Source organism: Acipenser ruthenus, chromosome 21 (genome assembly GCF_902713425.1).
Source record: "Acipenser ruthenus chromosome 21, fAciRut3.2 maternal haplotype, whole genome shotgun sequence".
Taxonomy (NCBI): Eukaryota; Metazoa; Chordata; class Actinopteri; order Acipenseriformes; family Acipenseridae; genus Acipenser; species Acipenser ruthenus.
Genome location: NC_081209.1, coordinates 24,198,005 through 24,222,806, shown reverse-complemented (window position 1 = coordinate 24,222,806; position 24,802 = coordinate 24,198,005). Strand labels below are relative to the sequence as shown.

The 24,802-nt window shown below is 35.6% G+C and overlaps 1 protein-coding gene across 1 annotated transcript in view; it reads left to right on the top strand.

Annotated features, from left to right (window-relative positions):
• LOC117427726 (WD repeat-containing protein 72-like) overlaps positions 1-24,802 on the top strand; it is a 69,321-nt gene that overhangs the window by 3,990 nt on the left and 40,529 nt on the right. Inside the window, exons 2-13 of the mRNA XM_058995163.1 lie at positions 2,002-2,167; positions 4,235-4,341; positions 5,106-5,184; positions 5,649-5,823; positions 6,122-6,198; positions 6,847-6,966; positions 8,263-8,408; positions 8,842-8,935; positions 9,065-9,206; positions 9,553-9,786; positions 10,829-11,049; positions 11,633-11,828. Of these exons, the coding sequence (XP_058851146.1) occupies positions 2,015-2,167; positions 4,235-4,341; positions 5,106-5,184; positions 5,649-5,823; positions 6,122-6,198; positions 6,847-6,966; positions 8,263-8,408; positions 8,842-8,935; positions 9,065-9,206; positions 9,553-9,786; positions 10,829-11,049; positions 11,633-11,828 (1,744 nt within the window). The 5' untranslated portion in view covers positions 2,002-2,014. The remainder of the gene's footprint in view (positions 1-2,001; positions 2,168-4,234; positions 4,342-5,105; positions 5,185-5,648; positions 5,824-6,121; positions 6,199-6,846; positions 6,967-8,262; positions 8,409-8,841; positions 8,936-9,064; positions 9,207-9,552; positions 9,787-10,828; positions 11,050-11,632; positions 11,829-24,802) is intronic.

The window sequence follows — 24,802 nt, the reverse complement described above, 5'->3', positions numbered from 1 at the left end:
CACAAAACCCAGGTTTAACACCGCACTTACTTTTCTCTCTTCAATGGCTACTCGGAGACAGCACCCCTCTCTGCCTCCTTCCACTCAGCAGCCCTGTGCAGCCAAGCTGCACGTCTTAAATACCCTGGTGCGGGTGATAATTAATCAATAAACAAATTAACAAAACAATAAAACAATTAAACAAAATGTGCACTTCTTTCGCAGGGAGGTTTTAACCCCCTCCCTGCTGTCTCTCACAACCCTCTATCTCACAATATATATGAAAGGATTGTAACTTTCAAGCTTTAATATGACGAATGACATCATCCCCATGAATGGTGTCTCTAATACAGCGACCGAAAGGACTAGGTGAAATAGTTGTTTCTAAGTTAGGGAGATCCTCAGTGCTATATGCAGTGGTGGCCTTATGCAATGTTATACACTACAGTATTTTCTATAGTGTTGCACACACAAGAGTGAGAGGTAACCATTTGTTTCAGTACAATGAGCATTAACCTAATGATGCATTAAATAAAAACATGAACAAAAAAAACACATTTAACACTGTCCAATAATATGTATATTTTATGTTCAATGGACCAGTGGACCACAGTTGTTTCTTTCTGGGTCTTTGGCCATGATCACTACAGTACTGTAAGGGTTTGGACATTCTCGTTGGTCATGATGCCATTGTCAGGATCTCTTAAGGCTTTATCTTCTAGGTGATTTAGGTGATACAACTTACTTAAATGCTAATATGTTAAGAATGAGCCTGGACAACACTGAGGTCTATTGCATTCTTCTGAGGGCCATTAAGTAAGTCAACGCCTTTGGCTGACTTTGTTTCTAGGACAGGTCCCTGTTTTCATTTTTTTTCCTGGTATAAGAGCAGGGTTTAATCCATTTGTTGATCTGGTCATGTGATCACATGGTCATTCTAGCGTGATGCAAGGAACTTTCATCATCAAAGTTTGCTTTTTCACCTTTCCCTTTCTATTTCTCAAAGCTATGGCCAATATGACATGTTCTTCAGTCCTGAATTTATCATTAAAACTCCAAAACAAATCCTAATCTTAAACTTTTGCTAAAAAACTGAAAATCTTGCACCTACACAATGGAAGACCAGAAAAATTCAAAACAGAGCCCTGTCCTCAATACAGTTTGCTTCTATAACTTGTCTTTATAAAAGAATAAGATTAACGAGGCAGGAGTTTTGGCAGGAATGTGCCATCTATATAAATTATCACGTTTGCAGAGTAAGAGTGTTAGAGTGTTTTCTCATTATAAAAGGGAAGCTAGATGGAAATGGATTTAAGCACTTTAGACAGGATAATTTGACCCTATTCAGAATGACAGATTAAAAAGGCAGTTTAAAATGATGGCCTGTTTATTGTTGTTGTGGGAATTACAAAAGTGAAAAGATGGTTAAGAAACATCCGTTTCCGAAACCCCTTTTCAAAGGTTGTTCCTGCACGAATGTTGCTGCATTAGTTGAAATATTCAGGGTGATGTTCTGTGGATTTTTTTCAGAGAAGTGTAAGTAAGGAGTCATTCTTAAACGTAGCTGGCGTGCTCTTTCGGTCAGCTTTCTTTGTATCTGCCCAAAACAAAATGTGGTTGAGATTAATTAGTATTTTATGCAGAATGAAGGAGATATTTCCATTGCCAACAGTCGGAAGTGACTGAAGTCACTCATATCAGGGCAGAAGCAGAACGAAAGTCCAGGACCTTGTCATATGAACTTGTGGATGCATCAAGTCACCCTCACTAATATACAAAGCTTTACGAATATCCACTCAGAAGACAGTCAAAGCACCTTTCTGTTAATGTTAAGCAAGGTCATAACTGTGCAATTTGACATATTAACAGTGGAAAACCTTATGTCCTATAAAGTAACAACAGTAGTGCTTTATATAATGCTGTAATAACATGTTTTATGATCTAGTATTGCTGTAGCCTATTTGTAACATTAATACACATCTAGTAGTGTGTATAACATGCCTAATATGCCCATTGTTTTAGGTTGTGGATAGAAATGGAGAGCTCAGTGCAGTCCCTGGCAGCGTGGGGCAGAAGGGCACCTTCTCACTCTATCACAGGCATAATGATCACAGATGATCAACAGACCATTGTAACTGGAAGCCAAGAGGGTCAGCTTTGTCTGTGGAGTCTTTCCAGTGATTTAAAGGTTTGATTATTTTAATATATATTTTTTAATTTTTTTATTATATCTTAAATAAGGTTTCTGGTTTCAAGTTTGTGTTGATAAAACACACCAAAACAAACAGCAACATCAAACCAGTGTTTATCCTATAAACAGAAGAACACTGGACAGTTCTGCATAGTCTGTGTTCACTAATCCAGTCCAGCTGCAGGTGTAGTTTACTGTATTTTGGTGTAATAGATGCACACTGTGCACTGCTATTACCGTATTTATTTTTGTTTGTTTGTTATTTGAGAAGTTGTCAGGTTGCCCCAACACCAGAAGGGTAATTTTTAGGCAAAAAATAAACCATAAAATATTTACTGTGTGGGTTTTTTAGCCGATCAGTATATGTTCCATATTAATTTTTACCAAATTAAAAATAGAGAATTTATCAAGATTCTACAGTTTTTATCTAATAGCTAAATTGGTAATTGATTGAATGGTTTTGATATGAATTGTAGTATTAACTAATACACGTTTTTAATGATTCATTTTCTATGATTCTATGAATCTAACAAAACAGCTGCCAGCTGTAACATCTTTTCAGTAGTACAGTAGCAGTCCATACAAGATATTTTACCTGTGTTGTTCTGAATTTAAAAATAACCACAGTGAGCATGCAACATTTGTATACAATAATTTCCCATCTTCACTAGCCTCCAGAGAGAGTAGTACAAGGGTATATAAAGGTGGTTACTTTTCTCCCTTCTGATACACCCTCATATTTAAGAAATTTGTACCAGCATACAAATTCTTCAGATACAGTATATGGTCTTCACTGGTATGGCACAGTCTCTTTACTGTCAGCTATAATACCATTTTTGGACACCAGGCAACATATTTGTGGTTGTGTTTAATTAATAACTCTAGCCTCTTCCCATTGATCATTTGAGTAGTCTATGTTCTTATGAGGTTTTTCTGACCAGATTGTGGCTCTGTTGTATGGGTAATTGTATGTAAAAATAATGTGATATCTTGTAACAATTGTAAGTCTCCCTGGATAAGGGCGTCTGCTAAGAAATAAATAATAATAATAATAATAATAATAATAATAATAATAATACAAAGTGTGGGTTGCCTATGAACCGCACTTGTCAATATAGGGTTAGGCAGACTCTTTGTCATCAAATAAATCAGAAATTCAATATAAGAATGGTTTGATTTGATGTTGCTCTGACAATTTAGTTTGCTTTATTGTGAAAGAAACTTACTGACATAGTAATTGTATGTAAAAATAATGTGATATCTTGTAACAATAAGTCTCCCTGGATAAGGGCGTCTGCTAAGAAATAAATAAATAAATAAATAAATAAATAAATAAATAAATAAATAAATACTACTACTACTACTACTACTACTACTACTACTACTACTACTACTACTAATAATAATAATAATAATAATAATAATAATAATAATAATAATTATTATTATTATTATTATTATTATAACAATACTAAAACAACACATATATTAAAACCATTATAAAAAAATAGCCAAAAGCAAAAGAAAATGAAATAGAGATATGTCTATGACTTCTTACGGCAGCATTAAGATTCACACCCTGCTATGGTCTCCCTGGGTGAGAGGGTGTGAGGCCCCTGATAGAGCTTCCCCTTCCATGGGAACTGCCACTGACAACCAGACAGCTGACATGTATCATTAACAGATAGTGAACCTGAATAACTTCCACTGTAAAGCTAACATTTAAAAGTTGAATCGCTATTTGACGACATTTACCTTGCTATGAAAAGTACACATTTTATTTCAGTTCAAAAATATTAATAAATAAACCAATCTTGGCTTGCAGACCAGAGTTTACTCTTGCAAGTATTACCACCTAATACACACAATGTACACAGTACTGGACACTACAGAACCACAAAGAGCTGCATCACTTGAATCTTTTTAATTGTTGATGCTAGGTGAATAAAAGTCAAAGAAGAAAGGGGAAAAAGTGGTCTGTCTCTCTATATGCTTACTCTATTAACTCTGAGACCTCAAAACCATCTGTTACTGAGTGTAAAATACACTTGTGTGTTTCACTAGATCTCACCAAGAGCCCTTCTCTTTGGTCACACTGCCTCTATTACTTGTGTGGCAAAAGCAAGAGACTTTGAGAAGAAACCATATGTGGTCAGTGCTGCCAGCAATGGGTAAGTCGAAAAAGTCTTAATAGGAAGTGGACCATATACTGTATAAACTAAAGTTTGCCTAAATGCACATACAGATTTAAAATAAAGTCTGCATTATACTGAAGTATGGCACATGTAAATAAAATCACTGTGAAGTATGGCAGAAGATGGCTTTCCCTGCTAAAGCACAGTGAGGAGTGGTCAGCTGCAAAATTACTCAAGCTTTTAGAGAAGGGAATTGTAACATTCAAAATATACAAATATAAAAATATTCCATTTGGAGCAATTGCATTCCAACTCTATGACATCAGTAATCCACAAGGTGGCAGTATCTATTGTTCCCAGTCACCAAGCAGCAGCTCGGTTCAAAAGATTGACAGGAGAAGATGCACACAAGATACATTAGCCTTTCAGAACTGTGTAGTTTACTTGGGATGAAATGAACCATTTTCAATAGCATGTCACTCCCAGCAAATGATAGTTGGGGTGACACATTGACAAGCCATAATAGCAGTATCCCTACAATTTGTTGTAGGCAAAATGGTGGGTAACAACTATGCCTTAAACTGAGGTTTGCTGCTAGGCAGCGGGGTGTAATTACCCGCCCCTGCTAGAAACAGACATGTCATCCCTCCGTTTAATGGCTACAGCATTTTCTTGCCCATCTGTAACAATAAGCCATATAAGTGGACAGTTGCAGCAATACAGAGAAAACATGGTGGCACCAGATTATTTCAGCCAATGTAATGAAAATGACTAAGAATAATATTGGGGTATGTTTGCAGGGAGATGAGCCTTTGGAATGTCAGCAGTGGGCAGTGTGTGGAGAACACAAAGATGACCTTTACTCATACCTCTATCTGTGTAAGTGTCTTGGGCATTATTTCTGAGAAATGCTGCAAATTGGCCAGCTTTCATGCTACAGTAAATATATAGTTTATATATGTATTTCAATTGAGATCAGCAATACATTAAAGAGGTGACACTCAAAAAACTGATTAAGAAATATTATTTTTGAGAGAGATTTTGTTTCTTTATTCCACTAAACATTTGTTTGTGGTTATTTCAAGAATAATATGCTAATAATATTAACCAAGATACACTAACAAGGATTGGAAAAAGTATATAGTGGAGTGTACATGTACAGAAATTAGGTTACAGTATTCCCTCACTAAGACACCAGCCTATAAATCACCACAGGTGTTATACCAGATTTCAGCAGAAAACGTAAATTATTCAGACCTCCGTCGTGTGTCTAGATGTAAAGCCCTAGTGAGTGTTCTAGAATTGGAAGGCCATTCAGAACGTGCGTCTCCTTCTCTGTCCAGTATTACTACTCTTCATTCCGCATGGAGGAAGATGGATGGCTCCTGTGCAGCGGAGAGTATCAGGATGTTCTGGTCATTGATGCTCGGGTGCTGGAAGTTCTTCATACATTTATCTCTTCTGAGTCTCCTGACTGGATCAGCTCAATGTGTATTGTCCACTCACCTCGGATCCAAGGTATCAAACAGTTCGGAGGTTAAAACACATAACTAACTGTTAATGTACTGTGTTATATTTCAGCTGTCACTACTGGACACATCAGAAAAACACACAAAACAAATGAATTAGCAACATGCAATAAATCATCTTTTATATCAATAATGATCCTGGAAAAACAGAAAGTCATTTAAATGAAAATCTGAACACCAAATATAATGAATCCATTAAACCTTTTTAGGAAGCAATAGTAAGTGTGTTAGTTGTTCTCTTTAGAGGAAGATTTTAAATCTTAACTGTGATGATTTTCTTTTTGTAGAGGACTCTTTAGTGGTTGTATCAGTTACTGGAGTTTTGAAAGTCTGGAACTTATCCTCTTCTGTAAAGAGTGTGCAGGTTAGTATGCATAAAAACATAAGAAATGCAGAGAAAAGGGCTTCATTCATTCATTCTTTCTTTTCTCAACTTACTGTACTTTACTCAGCTTATATTCATAATATTGATCTGCTGTCTGTGTTAGAGAACAAAGGTATGCAATATTTAATGTTAATAAGGATATCTTGCCAGCAGCAGTCATTACTGATACTGGAGATGTTCAGTTTATAAATAAAACGACATGTTAATGAACTGTACAGCTATGGCCAAATGTTTAGCATTACTCTATAGAATTAACTAATTTTACTTCATAAAGTCAAATGAAACCTGCTGAATAATGTTACGTTAACATATTGAAGCACATACCGCTTTGTCTAACATGAACTACTGTACTACTATTATGGCTTTGGGTAGACTTTTAGCATGTCATGTTATATTTTCTTTGATTACATCAAAATTATGTTTATTGTTAGGTTTTTTTTTTGTTTTTTTTTGTTTTTTTTTAAAATTATGTCTCAATCCTAAAATTCTAGGTGATGCAAAACTTTTGGCCATAGCTGTACTGTATACCTGCCTCTTAAGTGGTAGAAAAAACTCTCTTTCAAATGTAGTGTATTGCATAACCGCATATAAACCGCATATCATTTCTGTCTTTCATTTTTCTTTTAGGAAAAGCAGCTTATCTTTGAAACGGAATCCAAGAGTCTCCAGTGCTTAATGTGTCAAACTATCCGCTTTTGCAAGTACACAGAACGATTGCTGTTGGTAGTATGTTCAGATTCCTGGAAGGTACAGGGATAATAAGTAGTATCAGAAGATAATGATACATGTGTTTTTTAAACTGCTGAACTGCCTAGCCACTTTTAAAAACGATCAGTTAGTCTTTTCTCTCTGCTTTTTTTCAACCTTTCTTCACGAACAAAGAAAGATTACGCATCACACTTCCTCTTCCCATTGTGAACGCTGTTCACTTTGTTAAAATGGGATCAATCAGTTAAAAACTGGAGTTTAAAAGCACTCAGGTTAACTTGAGACTGCTGCCTTGAACACAGGACACATGCTCAAATATAAGCCAGCAAATTCGGGTGAAGTGTGCTTTTGTGTTCACTTTGTAATGGTTTTTAAATGGCTACAGCATAGCGCCAGCTTCGAAATAGCACCAAAGTTTATCACTAAATATACAGATGAGTAGCTTAATGAGCTGACGCTTGCGTGAAATGAATTATAGGTGGCAGCTATTTAACATGAATAATTTAGAAAATATAATGTAGCAGAATCTTTGCAGGAAACAATTACAGAACAAAAAAAAGCTCTAATTGTATCTCTTATAAGATGCAAGATGATATATTACTTAAATATATTATCACTTATAAAATGTACTGCATCAGCAGCAGCAAATATCCTGAGTAGTAATTGTAGCAAGTGCATATTTATGGTTAGATGCTCCTAAAAATGAATAGCTAACATCCATTAAAAAGTTGTTGACAAAATTAAAGAAATACATTGGAACACTTATAACACTGAAACCTGTCCCCTTTTCCGAATACAATGAAACATAGTACAGTCAATGCAGTAGTATTCAGCATCCATGTTATAAATGGGCATAATCAATAGATTTGACAAATAAAATCAATATAAAATATGTATGTTGATGATTTGTGCTGAAAAAATGCCTGGTTCTTTCTGGTAATAATTCTACTACTTTTATTTTTTTATTTTAAATATTAAAACATATATGCACAACATTATGGGCCATATTCAGAAAGCATTTACTACTGTGCTATGTTTGCACCATTTTTGTGAAACCAAGTGCAAAGAAAACTGCAAATGTTACATAAACTAGAGCTAAGCTGCATGCAGGAGCCCTTAACTTAACATGCTGAGTTCTTTATTTGAAACATTTTAAAATCTGCATTTTGGTTTATATATTCTATAGAGGAATGGGCATGTAACTTGTTGTGGACTGGTCTGTATCATCAATACGTTCGCTTTTTGAAAACTAGTTTAATAAACAATTATCAGTATTAAAACAATCTAGCATTGCAATCTAGTATTTTGCAACAATAGTTATTATCATTTTTTTAGGTGTACGACTATTGTGATTTCTCCTTGCTGTGTGTGGAAATGAGTAAAACTGGACAGGGCTTTACTGGTGGGGAACTGCTGCCAGCTAACAGACTCCTAGTCTGGACAGAGGATGGACACAGTTACATCTACCAGCTGTCTGACAGGTGGGCTCATATGGGGGAAACCCTGGAAAAGTGCAGGTACAAAATGAACTTTGGGAGGTTTATTAAAGGAAATCACACCATGTCACACATTATCAAAAGGCTGAACAAAACCACTGTGGCGCTTGAAGATTTGTCTCGAGTTCGGTAGCACTAGGCCTTTGTGTGGAGCAGCGGGAGATGGAGAAATAAGATTATCCATGCAGAACTTGGCAGCTGGGACTGTTTCTTTTAAATAACCGGCCATTAGAAATTACATTCTACCAATTCCAAGTTATTAGCATGAAGATTAAAAGAAACGGCATCCTGAGCATAATCCTATAACATGCTAGGCATGGCTTTATGTAAATATAAGAGCTTTTTCATTAAATGATTCGAATTTAAATGACTCTGTTAATGCAGGTTGTGATGGACTAATGTTGTTCTGTTTATACAGGGGTCTTTTAAAACATGTTATCTATCCCCCCTGTGAAAGTTCAGCCAGCGAGACGGTTTCACCACGTATGCTGTGCTGCACGTCAGATCGCAAGGTATATTAACAAGTGGATTAAAACACAGAACTTACATGTCTACTTTGGCAGATTCTGTATTCAAAGTGTATGCTTTCCAGATAATGTTGTATACCTTTCATTACAAATTAGTTTATTTATATATTTTAGATTTCCCATCCTGTACTGGGCTTTATAAGCGAAAGAAAGGAACCTTTCTATAAAATTCTATTCTCTGGTGATGAATCTGGAAGAATAACCTTATGGCACATCCCTGATGTCCCCATTGTAAATTCTGATGGATCCCCAAAAGGTATGAGTTATATACTATTATACTATTACTATACTATTTTTATGGTAAACACAGGTAAAGGGTTACTATTATGTTACAAATGTGTTGTCCTATTGTAATCTCAAAGAATAGTACTCGTGCAGCTAAACCAGTGCTATTAAATTGCAGTATACATTGGGCTACTGTTCAAGTACTACTGGTTCATTTTTATATTGTGTGGTTTAGAGAGTACAGCAATAACGTAAAGCAAATCTTCCCCCCATTATACATTGAAGTACCCTATTTTACAGTTCTGATAATGCTTGATTGGTCATTTCATTTCATAGTTTTGTTTAAAGGGAATTCCGTTTATTTTTCTGTGTTTTAGAAATTCAAGTGGCCGTAACCTGCAGTCTGGCTGATTCTTTTAAACAACACGTGTCTGAAGAGATCGTCGGCCCTCTCAGTTGTCCTGGGGATGAGTCCCCAGCCATCACTGTCAGTGTTTATATCCCTAACAACGATCAACTGGTGTGTGGATGCGAAGATGGAAAAATAATAGTAATGGCAGCTTTACGTGTAGCCAGAGCAAAGCTGCTTGAGGACCGCTCTCAATTAAGAGGTGATTGTTGTGCTTTGCTCCCCACGCCATGCCATCACCTCAAGCACTCTCTGTGGCAGCCCCATGACATCTTAGAAAGGACCTTTTAGAATTGGCTATGCTGCAGTCTGAAGTAGGAAAAGTTAATAAATACAGGATGGCTGTCTTATCGTGAGAAATGCAGTCGTAGTGTATGATCGAGTGTTAAATGCATATCATAACACGGCTTAGTGGCATTCATTCTGCATATCTTACAGACTCCATCAACCTGGATTAAATGTATGAACTGAATTACCCTTACACTTCCAGAAGAGGGGATCCTACATCCCTGTGGCAGGGTTAAAAGGAACAGTCCATTGGGAAAGCAATAGGGTGTTCAGGAAAGCTCATTGTGTCCATCTGCTCTGTCATTTTTCCAATGATTGACTGATGAGGAAAGCCTTAAAATGACAGTTGCAGGTTGACTGCAAGCATATCTATTTAGCTTTGATTCCCGAAACCATATAATGCCGTACTGCATTCAATGTTTTATTCAATGCAGTCCGTGTTCTTGAGGTTTTATTGTTAAAATAACAGTTGAAATAACCTAGTAGTGACATTGCAGATGTGACATAAAACTAACTTTCTAGTGTTTTCTTTTACATTTGTTTTTTTTATTTTTTATTATACATGCAAAACTGCATCATATGCTGATAATTAATCCTAATCAACATTTGTTTCATATGAAATAAAAATAAAATGTCAGTACGTTTTGGGAGATAACCTATAACTAGGAAAATTGAGAACAGCAATTTCTAATTATGTTTGTGCTGAAAGCACATAATACAGCTAACATAATACAGCTAACCTATGCTTTAATTGAATTCTTACTCCAAAAAGAGCTGTTCATTGCAGCAATATTTGACCTCTAATAGTATTTTAAAAGATACAAAGTGATAGTTCTGCTGTTATTGTAGTATTGGTCTTTTTCGTGGAATTTGGAAAATCTTTCCAGTTATTGTTTGACTGAAACAGCAGCAGCAATCAATAGCATCATGTCGCTCTTCACACTTTTCCATTTTAGACTGGCTCTCTCACAAGACTGTCCAAGGCCACAGTGGAAGAGTTACTTGTCTGCTGTACCCATACAATAAATCTGTGAGCTTCAATCCAAGCTGGCTGGTCTCAGGTGGTCAAGACTCGTGTGTAGTCTGGTGGGATGTGTTTACAGGAGAGATTTTGCACAAATTTACACTACAAGCCGGTCCGGTGGTGAACCTTTCAGTACCTCCAGAAGAATGTAGAGTAAGTTTCTTTAAAACAATAAAAGGATGACAATTTTAGATAAAGGGAGATTCGAAGTACGTAAGGTAGGAAACTTTGGCAAGTATCAAAATTATCCATGGCACATTGCCTGTGTTAAAGGTGGAACAAAAAAAATGTTTTGCTTCCCCAAGCTCCAGTACAGCATACACTTTTAAAGCCTTGTGGTGCTCTATGAATTAACAGAAGCTTGTCTTTTTAACAGTGAAATGAACTGCAATTATTAACATAATTATTAAATCAAATTCAAATCTTAGGTAGTTTTGCCATTCTACAGCTGAATATTTAGAATATGTACGGATTGTTTACCTCCTCACAGAAATAATAAATAAATAATGTAAATTGGTACAAAATAAACATCACACGCCCCAGCTATTTCTATCTGAGGAAAAATATTGATGGCTCCAGTGCTACATCCCTTGACACGAGCCAATGTTTTAAAATAGGAATTGTAAACATGATTTAGGAAGAATTTAATTTGTAACGGCTAAAGAAAGAGACAGAAGTGTTAAAGCTAATTAATTGCTGTTGATGTTTGTATGTATTTATTTATGTATTCATTCAGCCCAAAGTACACCAGAGTGTTTGCTGTTTAGCCAGTGACCAGTCAATAGCACTCCTAAACCTCCAGGAGCAAGCCTGTATCATCCATGCCAGGAAACATCTGTTCTCTGTGAAGATCATTAAATGGCGACCTGTTGAAGACTTCCTTGTGGTTGGCTGTGAAGATGGGTCAGTGTATGTCTGGGAGATCGAGTCAGGTACGCACACCCTCTGTTTTACAACAGTACTGTATATGGTTAATCGTTTAACTAATTAAGCATTCCTGTGAGGGGAGTATATATGCAGTTGTCATGCCTGCCCCAATACAACCACTACTTCAACTGCTAATACCTTATAAACCATTATAGATGTCAGCTTCCTATTTTCACTGCCACACTGTTTTAATATCAGTGATGCAGACAACGTGTTTTGAGATACTGGCTTTACAGTTGGAGCACAGTCAAATTCCATTGCTGGTGTTGTTCAGTACAAATGAACCATTTATCGAACACATTGTTTTAACCACTGGCCATAATAATGGTACAAAAAATGAAAAAATAATCTTTGTCTAATAATCTGGTGGCCGGTTTAGTGCATAGAAAAAGTAATGACTAAAGAAAGACCACTATGGATAACCTCTGTTAGAAATGATTAAGACTCCATGCTTTTTCAGCTCTCAGCTTTCCTAAGTGCAAAACGACTGCCTGTTGCCCCAATTTGTGAGGAATTTGCTTTGTGATATGAACACATGTTTACTCAGGATTAAAAACTACCATATGTTAACCTAATGTCTAAGAGCAGATCAGTGTTTGTCTGTTAAACCAAAATGCATGTTATTGATGGCTGTTTGGGTTACTTTTCACTGCCTCTAAATTGATAATGGACTGCAGATTTTATACTGTAGAGCACTCTAAATCCTGGATATTTGAAAGGTATCATATTAATTGAGCTGTTCTTTATATCCTCTGGCAGTTAATATATACACGCACATGGTCTTGCTGAGTTATCTTTACATATCATTAGTTCATCTTAAGTCAGAATATTAGTTTTTTTTTTTATGTATACCTTTTTAATAGGATCATCTGAAATAAGAAGGATCTGCACACAGGTATCTGAATAATAACATTTTGGAGTAAAGTGTCTTTCTGCTCTATGATCGCTTTATAGATGAATATCACATTAAGGAAAGCAGAATTTATGTTTCTAAACTTTTAGTGTGATGACAATTACAATTAAAAAAAGGACTGTTGTATGGGGTTTGCAATCCTATATTCTGGCTTCTGTTGCTAGTTATTCTATTGCTTTCTGTAAATCAGCCTTACCTGTAGTATCCTAAATGCTTGGACTGAACAGCCTCAATCTATTCAATGTATGTGACATTGTGACCTTTCACCTCTGCAATCCCCATCTACTCAACATGTATATGTACAGGGAGGAGGCGAGGCTGGCAAAGCTGAGAGGTTACTTAGGATTCTCCAAGCTCAAAGCAAGTTTAAAGCCAGGTAGAGGAGAACAATTGTAATAACTCAGAATTGGGCAACAGAACCACTCAGAAAGATTGCAAACTCCATAAAATAGTTCAATGTGCAAAAGCAATAAAAATGATATTTGAAACTACTTACTCTTTGAGCTTTTAAGGTCCTGATTGTAAATAAATTAACACTGTTCTAAGTCTTGTCCTGCCAAGCCGAGATGCTGAGCTGACATTGCATTAAATAGGAATGAAAGATATTTCTAGAAGCTATAAATAAAAACATTAGCTCCATCTATTTAATTATTAACAAGCGGGAAATTTACTTCCCACCCATCCTCCAATTATATCATTACATTCTGCCTTGTGCAGCACACTTAGCAGCCACCCTGTTTCTCTCCAGCTGATGATTACTAATGTTGGAAGTTAATTAATTGCTAGGCATTTGTTTTTACAAATCTATTAGGTTTCTTTATAATAAAACCTTACAACCTTTCTTCTGAAATCAACTAGTCATATTTAGGTGCTGGTGCAAGTGTCTTGGAGAGTGCTGGTAATTGAGTATATGAAAGCTTTACTGTCCTCACCACTCTTTTTAATATGTTTGTAGTCCGAGTCTTGGGGCTTTGAGAAGTTTTGAAACTGCAAGCTCGGGTCCTTGTTATCAGAAGTTGCCCTTTCTCTGATGTAAGAGACCGTCTCCATGGCTACCAGTAGAAGTATTTTAAAGTATTACTGAACTTTATATGTGGATGCAACTGGTGGCCATAGAGACAATCTTACCAGATTAGGAAATCTTAGGGAAATTGCAAGTTCTGGCAATTTCGAAACAGCCAGGATGCAACAGGCTTATTCTCTATTCACAATACCAAAGTAATGCGCTCAACATGAATGTTAATCGTCAGTGCTTCACTATATATTAGTTGTGCATTATTTAGACAGTGTGAAAAGGGAACCATCATTTAATTGGTATACATTATTATACCATACTGTGTAGTATGTTATTATGTTCTTGATAGAGAACCAAGGCTTCTCATGCATGCACGATGTGTGTTATACATAGGGTGTGTGTTATATTTAATACATTACTGTATTAAAGCTTATAATATATGCTAGACAAACAATACAGTTAGCCTCACCAGCATCAAACTGAATTCCAAATATTGAACCTGTGCAAATGTTAACTGGACATTTTAAGGTGTGGAACGTTGAAGGAGTCATTGGGAGAGTTTCAGGGGGTTCGGTTTTGTCATTGTTATGAATGGAGCAAATTAAGAAATGCAGTTCTCTGACTGGATACACGTTGACACCCATAATAAATATCCATTTAAAGTTAATAAAGTAGCTCCTTTCTTTCAGATACAAAAGTGTAGTCAAAAAAGTAATTTGATGGAAGAATTAAATGTAAACTAGATGCATTTTTTACATTTTCAGTTTTTATTTCTTTTTTTGTAAAAAAAAAATAAAAAAAATTAAAAAGATCCTCAGTAAAGTACAATGCACTACACACACTATGTTAGCTGCTTGGTTGAATCGATAACATTGTAAAGCCTAAATGTACACAAGGTCACTGTGAGCCTTAGTGAGGACTATGAAAGAATGAATTTGTCTTCTCTTTTGATCATCAGTTTTGCTATTTGACAGAAATTCGAGGTCAGTATGCTGCAGCGTTCACTTATAATTTATAACCAATGTCAAAGTAGTTTGGCTTTCTTTAACTTTCATTAGTTTTTGTCTCTAATTTTTGTTGTGTTTTTGTCATTTTAAGACTGTGAGCGTCTGATTTCCTATGATTAGGGTTGAACCCCTAATCAGCTGTGTTTTTTTTTTTTTTTTTTTACAGATTGCACTGGTTACAGTAATACGTTCTTCTTACACTCTGAAATAGTCCAACAGGGATATGTATCCCTAGCAGGAGATACCAATACATATCTGTATTCTGTAATGTTTCATTATCAAAAATATAAGTAATACAATCATATATAAGTCTGTTAAGAAATCCAGTGCAATGATTTAAGAGTATGCTTGGACACACTTTATCATATACCCCCCACCACACAGAATGACACAATTTGGACAACTGTTGATTTTCAAGGGTCTGATATTACTAGAAACCCATCGCAATACTGCACTATTTTTGTCTGTGAGTGGCACTCTATCTCTGCTTTCTGATTGCCCTTGACCTTAATAAAATAATTTATTAGGATCTGTTCCGAGCTGACGTAGCTCCAGAGCTTTCCTTCATTTGAAATTACAGTCAGCCTGATAGATAGTCATTAGGTGGAACAGTATTTCATTCAAAACCTTCATGTGTGTTTTCAAATACTTACAGAAATGAACTCTGTACTATTCTCACTGATAAATAACATTTGATATTATTATGATTAGCTCTCCTAATTCCTGTATTATAATAATGTAACATTTCTGAATAATCAAGCCTGCTCTGCGCTCACGTAAAACAAAATGTCACTTTTTATAAATATATATATATATATATATATATATATATATATATATATATATATATATATATATATACAGACGTGCTCAAATTTGTTGGTACCCTTACAGCTCATTGAAATAATGCTTCATTCCTCCTGAAAAGTAATGAAATTAAAAGCTATTTTATCATGTATACTTGCATGCCTTTGGTATGTCATAGAATAAAGCAAAGAAGCTGTGAAAAGAGATGAATTATTGCTTATTCTACAAAGATACTCTAAAATGGCCTGGACACATTTGTTGGTACCCCTTAGAAAAGATAATAAATAATTGGATTATAGTGATATTTCAAACTAATTAGTTTCTTTAATTAGTATCACACATGTCTCCAATCTTGTAATCAGTCATTCAGCCTATTTAAATGGAGAAAAGTAGTCACTGTGCTGTTTGGTATCATTGTGTGCACCATACTGAACATGGACCAGAGAAAGCAAAGGAGAGAGTTGTCTGAGGAGATCAGAAAGAAAATAATAGACAAGCATGGTAAAGGTAAAGGCTACAAGACCATCTCCAAGCAGCGTGATGTTCCTGTGACAACAGTTGCAAATATTATTAAGAAGTTTAAGGTCCATGGAACTGTAGCCAACCTCCCTGGGCGCGGCCGCAAGAGGAAAATCGACCCCAGATTGAACAGAAGGATAGTGCGAATGGTAGAAAAAGAACCAAGGATAACTGCCAAAGAGATACAAGCTGAACTCCAAGGTGAAGGTACGTCAGTTTCTGATCGCACCATCCGTCGCTTTTTGAGCGAAAGTGGGCTCCATGGAAGAAGACCCAGGAGGACTCCACTTTTGAAAGAAAAACATAAAAAAGCCAGACTGGAATTTGCTAAAATGCATATTGACAAGCCACAATCCTTCTGGGAGAATGTCCTTTGGACAGATGAGTCAAAACTGGAACTTTTTGGCAAGTCACATCAGCTCTATGTTCACAGACAAAAAAATGAAGCTTTCAAAGAAAAGAACACCATACCTACAGTGAAACATGGAGGAGACTCGGTTATGTTTTGGGGCTGCATTGCTGCGCCTGGCACAGGGTGCCTTGAATCTGTGCAGGGCACAATGAAATCTCAAGACTATCAAGGCACTCTGGAGCGAAACGTACTTCCCAGTGTCAGAAAGCTCTGTCTCAGTCACAGGTCATGGGTCCTCCAACAGGATAATGACCCAAAACACACAGCTAAAAGCACCCAGGAATGGATAAGAACAAAACATCGGACTATTCTGAACTGGCCTTCTATGAGTCCTGATCTGAATCCTATCGAACATCTATGGAAAGAGCTGAAACGTGCAGTCTGGAGAAGGCACCCATCAAACCTGAGACAGCTGGAGCAGTTTGCTCAGGAAGAGTGGGCCAAACTATCTGTTAACAGGTGCAGAAGTCTCATTGAGAGCTACAGAAAACGTTTGATTGCAGTGATTGCCTCTAAAGGTTGTGCAACAAAATATTAGGTTAGCGGTCCCATCATTTTTGTCCATGCCATTTTCATTTGTTTTATTATTTACAATATTATGTTGAATAAAAAATCAAAAGCAAAGTCTGATTTCTATTAAATATGGAATAAACAATGGTGGATGCCAATTACTTTTGTCAGTTTCAAGTTATTTCAGAGAAAATTGTGCATTCTTCGTTTTTTGTGGAGGGGTACCAACAAATTTGAGCACGTCTGTATATATAGCTACATTGAGTCAATTGATCTGTAGAAGGTTTCTGTGTTTTTTTCTTTGCGTTCTTGGCATTCTTGTTTGCTTCTAAATGTCTAACCCTGGTTTTATATATTGTTCGAAAGCAATACATGTGCTTTGTATTACTTTTTTGTATCTTACTCTAAAAAAATGTTATGTTTTAAAAAGAACAGATAATAGTTTGATGTCCTTGATTGTCATTTCAGTTTACTTTCATCTTTTAGTTAGCTTGTGCTTAGATCATTTTTTTGTATACTTTTGTGCAAACTAATGGCTTTATTGTAGCTTTTTGTCAAAGAATTTTTTTTAATTTTCTCATAATAGAAATTGAGAACCTGTTATATACGTATCTAGGAACATTATAATAAAAAAAGTATAAAATAAATAACACAGGTGTGCAATGGGACTAATGTTTGATTATTACATAAAACATATAGTTAAGTATAATTTGCTTAATGCTATCACGATAATGTTATTGGTATAACATTATTTCTTCCGGTTCCTTATCATCCCACATCCTGTGATCGACTTGTAAATGTCAATATGATAATGTTTCATTTAAAACCTAAATCTGTTTGACATGAAGTATTATTTCCTGAACTGTTTGGATCCATACTGTGTGCATACTTGTTTAAGGCTCATTTGCTGCAATCACACAATCTGCGCAGAAGGTTTGTTGTTTGCAGAGATTTCCTTGCTGTTAGTCCAGTGTATCTCAGCCAGCTGCTGCTACAGAAGAATAACAGAACCGGTTCACTTAGACATGCAGTGGTACTCAGGGATATCCTTGCACATTATGTTTTCCAATACGAGATGTACAGTCAAACCTGTACAACCCAGCGTCGCTTGAGATCGGAAAATTGTGCTGGATTAGACAGTGTGCCGGATTACAGAGTTACTGTAAAAAATGTAACACTATACCTAAAAAAAAAAAAAATGTTGAAAGATAACCCTTTTTGAATGCTTTAAAAAAAATGTTATTACTGTACATGCACAGTATAATAAACACAACAATGCCTCACCCAAATCTTTACCTGTTATTAGCACAAGCTAATAACCCCATGTTTGTACTGTACCTGCATGTGAGATTCAGGTGCTTTCTGCTGGTATTCAGGTTTTCTCTGTGTTCATTTTAAGTAGGCATCTTTTCTTTTCAGAATGTTTGAAACAGTATGTTTTTTTAATTTTTCTCTTTACTCTTTTTGTGTTGGTTTTCGTAAACATTCAGCTTTTTTTGATAAGCGCACATTTTCTTTCAAGAGATAGCTTGTTGTGCAGACGTTTAGACATGTATTTGCTGTTCATCAATTGCATAATTCATAAAGCCGCTGGCGGGTTTTAAACTTTGAAAAAAAAAACATGTGACCCGGTGCCGCATTACACAGTGAGATTTACATTGATTTTAGGCAGAAGAGATTTAAAAATCATGCCGGATTCCAGAATAGACAGGTTCTGGATTGTAAAGGGGTATCAGTCCATTAATTTCAATAGGGATTTGGTTGGGACCCAGAAATCATGCTGAGTTATACAGAATGCCAGTTGGTAGAGGAGCTGAATTAGACAGGTTTTACTGTATAATAAAACTATAATTTTAAACTTTTACAACTTTATGTACCCAGCAGTTAGCCACCCCAGTAAAAAGACCACCTCACAATTAAGGCCACCTTCAATATTAAGACCACCCCTGTATTCAGTATTAAGGCAGTCCCAAATGTAGGGAGCCACTGTTAAATAAGCTCTCTAATAAAACCAACATGCTGTAAACTACAGTAACTAACCCTCTGAAAACAGGGCTCCCCCTTTATAATGCTGTAGTTGGGAGCCATAGTTAAGAGACCGTGCTATTTGTGTTCAGCCTTATAGCGAGAATACTAGTGTTAGTGTAAAGGCATTATGGGGGCAAATGGGAGCCATGAACATACCGCCTTATAATCTGTTCCGCAGTATAAAGGGCAACCTTATAAAGGGGGAGCACTGTAATTTGGTCAATTTATTTAGATTAAGAAATAAAAAAATCACATTGGAACTAAAACAGTAAACTAGAACCGTTTGCAAGATGGCCACGTCCTGTGGGACCCTTGGCTGCCCTCATTAGCGAGATTTCACTGCATCAATACATGTTGCAATAACCATTATATTATGGTATTTTATAAATGGCAGACTGAAACGATATTTCCCAGTATCGTTCTTTCTGGATGGATTTGTGCATGGCATCATGCTGGGCACAATGCCAAACTGATATCAGAGTTAAAGGAGGACCCATTAAGGGTTTCTACTTCATAGCCAAAACAAAAATAATACTAAAATCAGCATCATAAGAAATGAGGACAAATAATTAGGATATGCAGTCCTGCATATCCCCCTTCAGTTACTGTCAGTATTTAATTCAAGAAATGGCTTGTGTCCGCTCCCTGCCAGTATAATATGCAGTATTCGGTGGTAAAAGTGATTGGTCTATTGTTATACTGTACAGTGGTTTGTTTCCAGGAGTGCATAAACAATCTAAATTGCAATATTTTCAATATTTACATGATTTCATAAACATTAAGCACACTGATTTAAAGCCAACGCTTTCCAGTTTAAAACATGGCATTTACAACACTGTACAATAAAGCTGAGTATGTGAATCAATAAGAAAACCTGATTTATAGTCAGCTTTTATGTATTGCACCCAGTTAGGATATGTTGTCTGTATTCTGAGAACTACGTGGAAACTTTCATGAAGATTACAGTATTTACCCTGCCTGCTTGGATTTTTGTATTTTAACTGTGGCCAAACAGATTACAGCAACAAATAACAAATACACATTGACTAAAAGAGACTAATGAGAATTCATTAAATGCCACATGTTTGTTTCCCCGTACAGTCTGTACGTAATTATTATAAATTATTATTATTATCAGGCTCTGCTAAAATAGCAATCTAAAAGTGGATTGTTGAAAGAGGGTGTGCGTTGAAGAGTCTGCACAAGGAGTGATGTTTAGAGATCATGGCTCAGAGGCTCCGTCTAGATTTATGAAAAAACTCTGAAAAAAAGCTCTGTGACATCTCACTTTGAGTAGTACACTGAGGCATTTCGGACCCATTGGAAATAGCCCTTGAGCCATCTATGGCCAGTGGAACTCCCATATATTCCCATATATTTATAAAGCAAACAGCACCCATAGGTTTAACCAGTTTCAGTTTAGCATAGTCGAATGCAGTCACAAGCTTCTTGATACCTCACACTCATATTAATCAGCATACTGCACACAACAGCTATTATATATATATATATATATATATATATATATATATATATATATATATATATATATGTATATATATATATATATATACTCCAACTGTGTATTACATTTGTGTTGATGACGTGGGAATAAATACAATCCGCCTCCACAGGAAAAGGGGTCCAATACATTACTGAGGAGTGCTCCTAATTCACTGTCCAGGAAGTGTTGTGTCAGTAAACTAGAGCACACAATTAGTTTTCTGTTTTTGCCCCAAGCTGAGGACTTCTAATTACATGTTGCTGCCAGTAGGCAAGCTTTCTACAATTACTGTAGCAGACCTGTAAGCTCTCTCCAGCACAAGGAAATGTGAACATAATATTGCAGATCAATGGTGTCAGAGTGACCCTGTTATTTATGTATTTCTTTTCATTTCTTTAAATAGTGAAATAAATTCGCTGAATTATTTGTTACTGTTGCTTAGTACAGGGTTGTAGATAGAGTTTTGTTAGGGCTACATGCTGCTCAAGCAATAATAATGAAAGCTAGGCGATCTTAACAAACACAAATTTTTGTTTGGGGAGGGGTTCTTATATAATTAGTTCTGAACAATCATAATTCCATCATTTTGACCCCTTTGTCCTTGCAAATTTGAGAGATTTACGGTCTCTATCAGTATCTCCCTCTCTGCTTTTCTCCAGGTCATCGGTCAGCATTATATTTGAGTGGGTGAGTGTGGCCCTGCTGATAAATCCTGTGGTTGCCTTTTATGTGCCTGAGGCTGTACTGAAGCTAGGGTCAAGGTCGGAGTGGTCACTGCTCCCACTAATTGCGTTCTCTATAGCCTAAAGGTTTGGCTGCAATGCTCATTAGAGGGCTTATTAATCTGACTTGAAACCTCTGTTTAGATCTAGAGCATAAAAAACCTTTTTGTGGTGCAGTATTTCTGAAGCCTACAGATTTTCCCCAGTCGCCCAATTGAAAATAAAATCTATAACCCAGATTCATGTTTTAATTTATTTTAAAAACATTTTTAAATTCAGTTTCATTGTTTTCTTGTGTTTACTCCAGATTTTTCTAGTAAACGAACTGTTACCTTGTGGGTGTCTTGTCCTAGTCGGGTGTAAGATGCAGAAACTGCGACATGGTTTTCTTCTGGAAAGGCACTCTAGGTCGATATGTATGATAAATGATAGCTGCTTAATCAGGCCAAGTGCCCAGTCACAATGATTGACTGATTGACTGTTGCTTGATCCTGCCTGTCTTCCTTCAGTTAAACTTTTAAAGTGCTATCAGGGATTTCACATATTATCAGACAATATGCAACACAACCACATACAAAAGCAATGCTATCCCAAACAAAGACATGCATATCATACCAAAATGCTCACCAAGACTTCCAGGTTTTTACATTTCCAGTCACATTTGAAGATGTTAATAGGCTATTAAAAGATGTCTGACTCAAATGCAAGGTTTTCTTTCTTTTGTGAGATAAACCTATAGAAAAGTCGAGAGGACAAATATTTAAGTTAATACCTTCACCAGTGTCTGTTGTATTTCCCATATAATGACTTCTTTTTAGTGTACTAGCTGAAACTATGGCCTAAGTCAAGACAGTGGTGCTGATTGGTCTATTATGGATTGTGTTCAAAAGCAATGTAAAATGGTGCAATGCACTGCATGCACAGCTCATAAGATTCATGAAACTAGCAGGATTTATCATTGTAGCAGCTTCAATCCAGCACACCTAGTTCCCGCCCCCCTGAATCAAGATGACGTTTGAAACCCAAGAGCTATCGTTCAGTTACTGTATTAAAAAAAAATAATAATAAGTTGAAGTAGAGAGCTGCTAGTTTAGAAAAAAAATGAAAATCAATGATAATCTGTCATTTTTGGTAGAACACATTTCTTGTTGTGTTTTATAACATATTTGCTTCTATATATATGGCCACAGAGACACTGCATGTTTCATTGTTAATTACGGGACTTATTAAAAAGAGAGCTAAAATGTCTGCCTAAAATTCGACAGAAGCTTGTTGGTGTTTTTGTGCTGTTTCTGTGGTGTGTGTTTTGTGCTCACTAACCTCAGTGTCAGTTCCCTTGCTTGCAGTGAATAATTGATATGGTTTTCTGGCTGTGTAAATTTGATTGTGACATAGTTCAATAACTATTTAGTGATGTAGAGTAGTAAAAGTACTGGAGCTTGTGTAAATCCCTGAGAGTCAGAGTGAAAAGCAATGTCACCTTTTATCCAGGTTGTTGTCTCCCTCAATGGAAAGCCCGTCTCATAATAAGTGGTGATTATCAGCACTTCTTCAGCATACACTGCGCAGCTTGTCTGAAATGATTGTGTTTCTGTTTGGCAAATCAAAGATTTACTGAACCCAGTGAATGAAACATAAGTATCAAAATAGATCTCAAGAGTGGCAGATCTAAGTTAAAATAATATGGCACAAACTTGAATGAATTTGATTTCAAAATGCTGAATCAGAAAATGATCAGATAAAAACCATCCATGAATCCAGCGTATAGACCTCACAAAAACAACCTTTAAAGTACAAATGCACACAATCTTTAAACAGCTTTATTTTGACTGTTCATTAGCTCAAATACTGTAACTTAAACTGCTGAGTTCATAGACATAAATATTAAATGAATTAATATCCACTGTTTATCCATGTGCTGTTTTAACAGTCTTAAAACAATCTTCTTTCTGTCTCCGTTGATATACTACTATAACATCATTTAAACAATGTGTTTTATGCTGTACAAATACCAACAACTGCTATGTGTCTCTTGTAACACTAGAGGACAGCAAACAGAATACAGATGGATTAAAACACCTGTTAATTATTTCATTATACTGTAGCTGGATCTATATCGATATTTTAGCTGAAGGAGGTTTATGAACTGTTGTACATCTTTATGGGTCTCTGAAGCAAAAAGCTTCTTTTATAAAACCCGAAGAGCTGTACAAAGTAAATTTGATTTCAGTGAAGGCTTTGAAGCAACCGACATTTGTCATCATTAGCTGTGTAGATGAAAAGACTATTGACATATGTGTCTGGGATTTAAATATGTTTTTTTATTTTTTTATTTAATAAAACTCACTCAAATGATTTTGATGTTGGGTCAAAGAAAACCAGGTTGAAGAACATATTTCCCTCCCTCTTAATACCAGATTTCGTTTTTATAACATTGCTTTTAAGACTGCGTTTATTGAAAAAAGCATTGATTTTTAAGCTTTATATTACAACATTTTGTTTAAAGATAAAAAAAAATAATAACTGTTAAGGTGTAGAATACTTTTAACCATTCAACTGAATTTCCGAGTTATTTCGAGAATATTTGTATAATCTGTTTGAAATAAATACAATTAAATACAGTTTCAATGCTAGACTGCTGTTGCTGTTGTTTTTAGCAGTTTCGAGATTATGTATTACACAGCTTTAAACTTTGGGCTATCGGGTTTTGCAAATTTATACTAAAAATAAAACCATTGAGAATTGCCCTGGTGCAATCACCACTGTCCTCCTTGACTCCTGTGTTACCCATTCATATTATATAGGTCTTATGATATCAATAAAATAATACCAATATAATTTACTGAATTTTAAATGTCAGTAGGGACCAACATTGATTATGCTGAAGACTTGACTTGGAACATAGCAAGGAATAAGGAATTACAAGCTATTAAAGTTACACATTATTTCTAATGTTTCTGTCATTACATTATTACATTGTATTGCCTAAACTGTGACTGGGTTAGGGGGACTATGTCAGTAAGTTTCCTAAAGGTTGTTGCTTTCTTTCACAATAAAGCAAACTACACTGTCAGAGCAACATCAAATCAAACCATTCTTGTATTGAATTTCTGATTTATTTGATGACAAAGAGTCTACCTAACCCTATATTGACAAGTGCGGTTCATAGGCAACCCACACTTTGTATTATTATTATTATTATTATTATTATTATTATTATTATTATTATTATTATTATTATTATTAGTGTAAACAATTCAGAAATTAGTAGTCTTAAATAGTTTTTTGATTCATTTTAGAAATGTAATTTTTTCATTTCCCTCAAATTACACTCCAGACAATTTGGATTAAATAGCTTTGGGAATGTAGCCCAATGCATTTTCTTTTGTGACTAAATCATTTATTAACCTTGAGCTCAATATATTTGTTTGTATGTGTTTATATTGTAGGCCTGTAACATGGAGTATATATTTTTTAGCAATGACTGCATTTTCTATGTGAATTAAAAAAAAAAAATGAAATAAAATGACACACTTCAGACG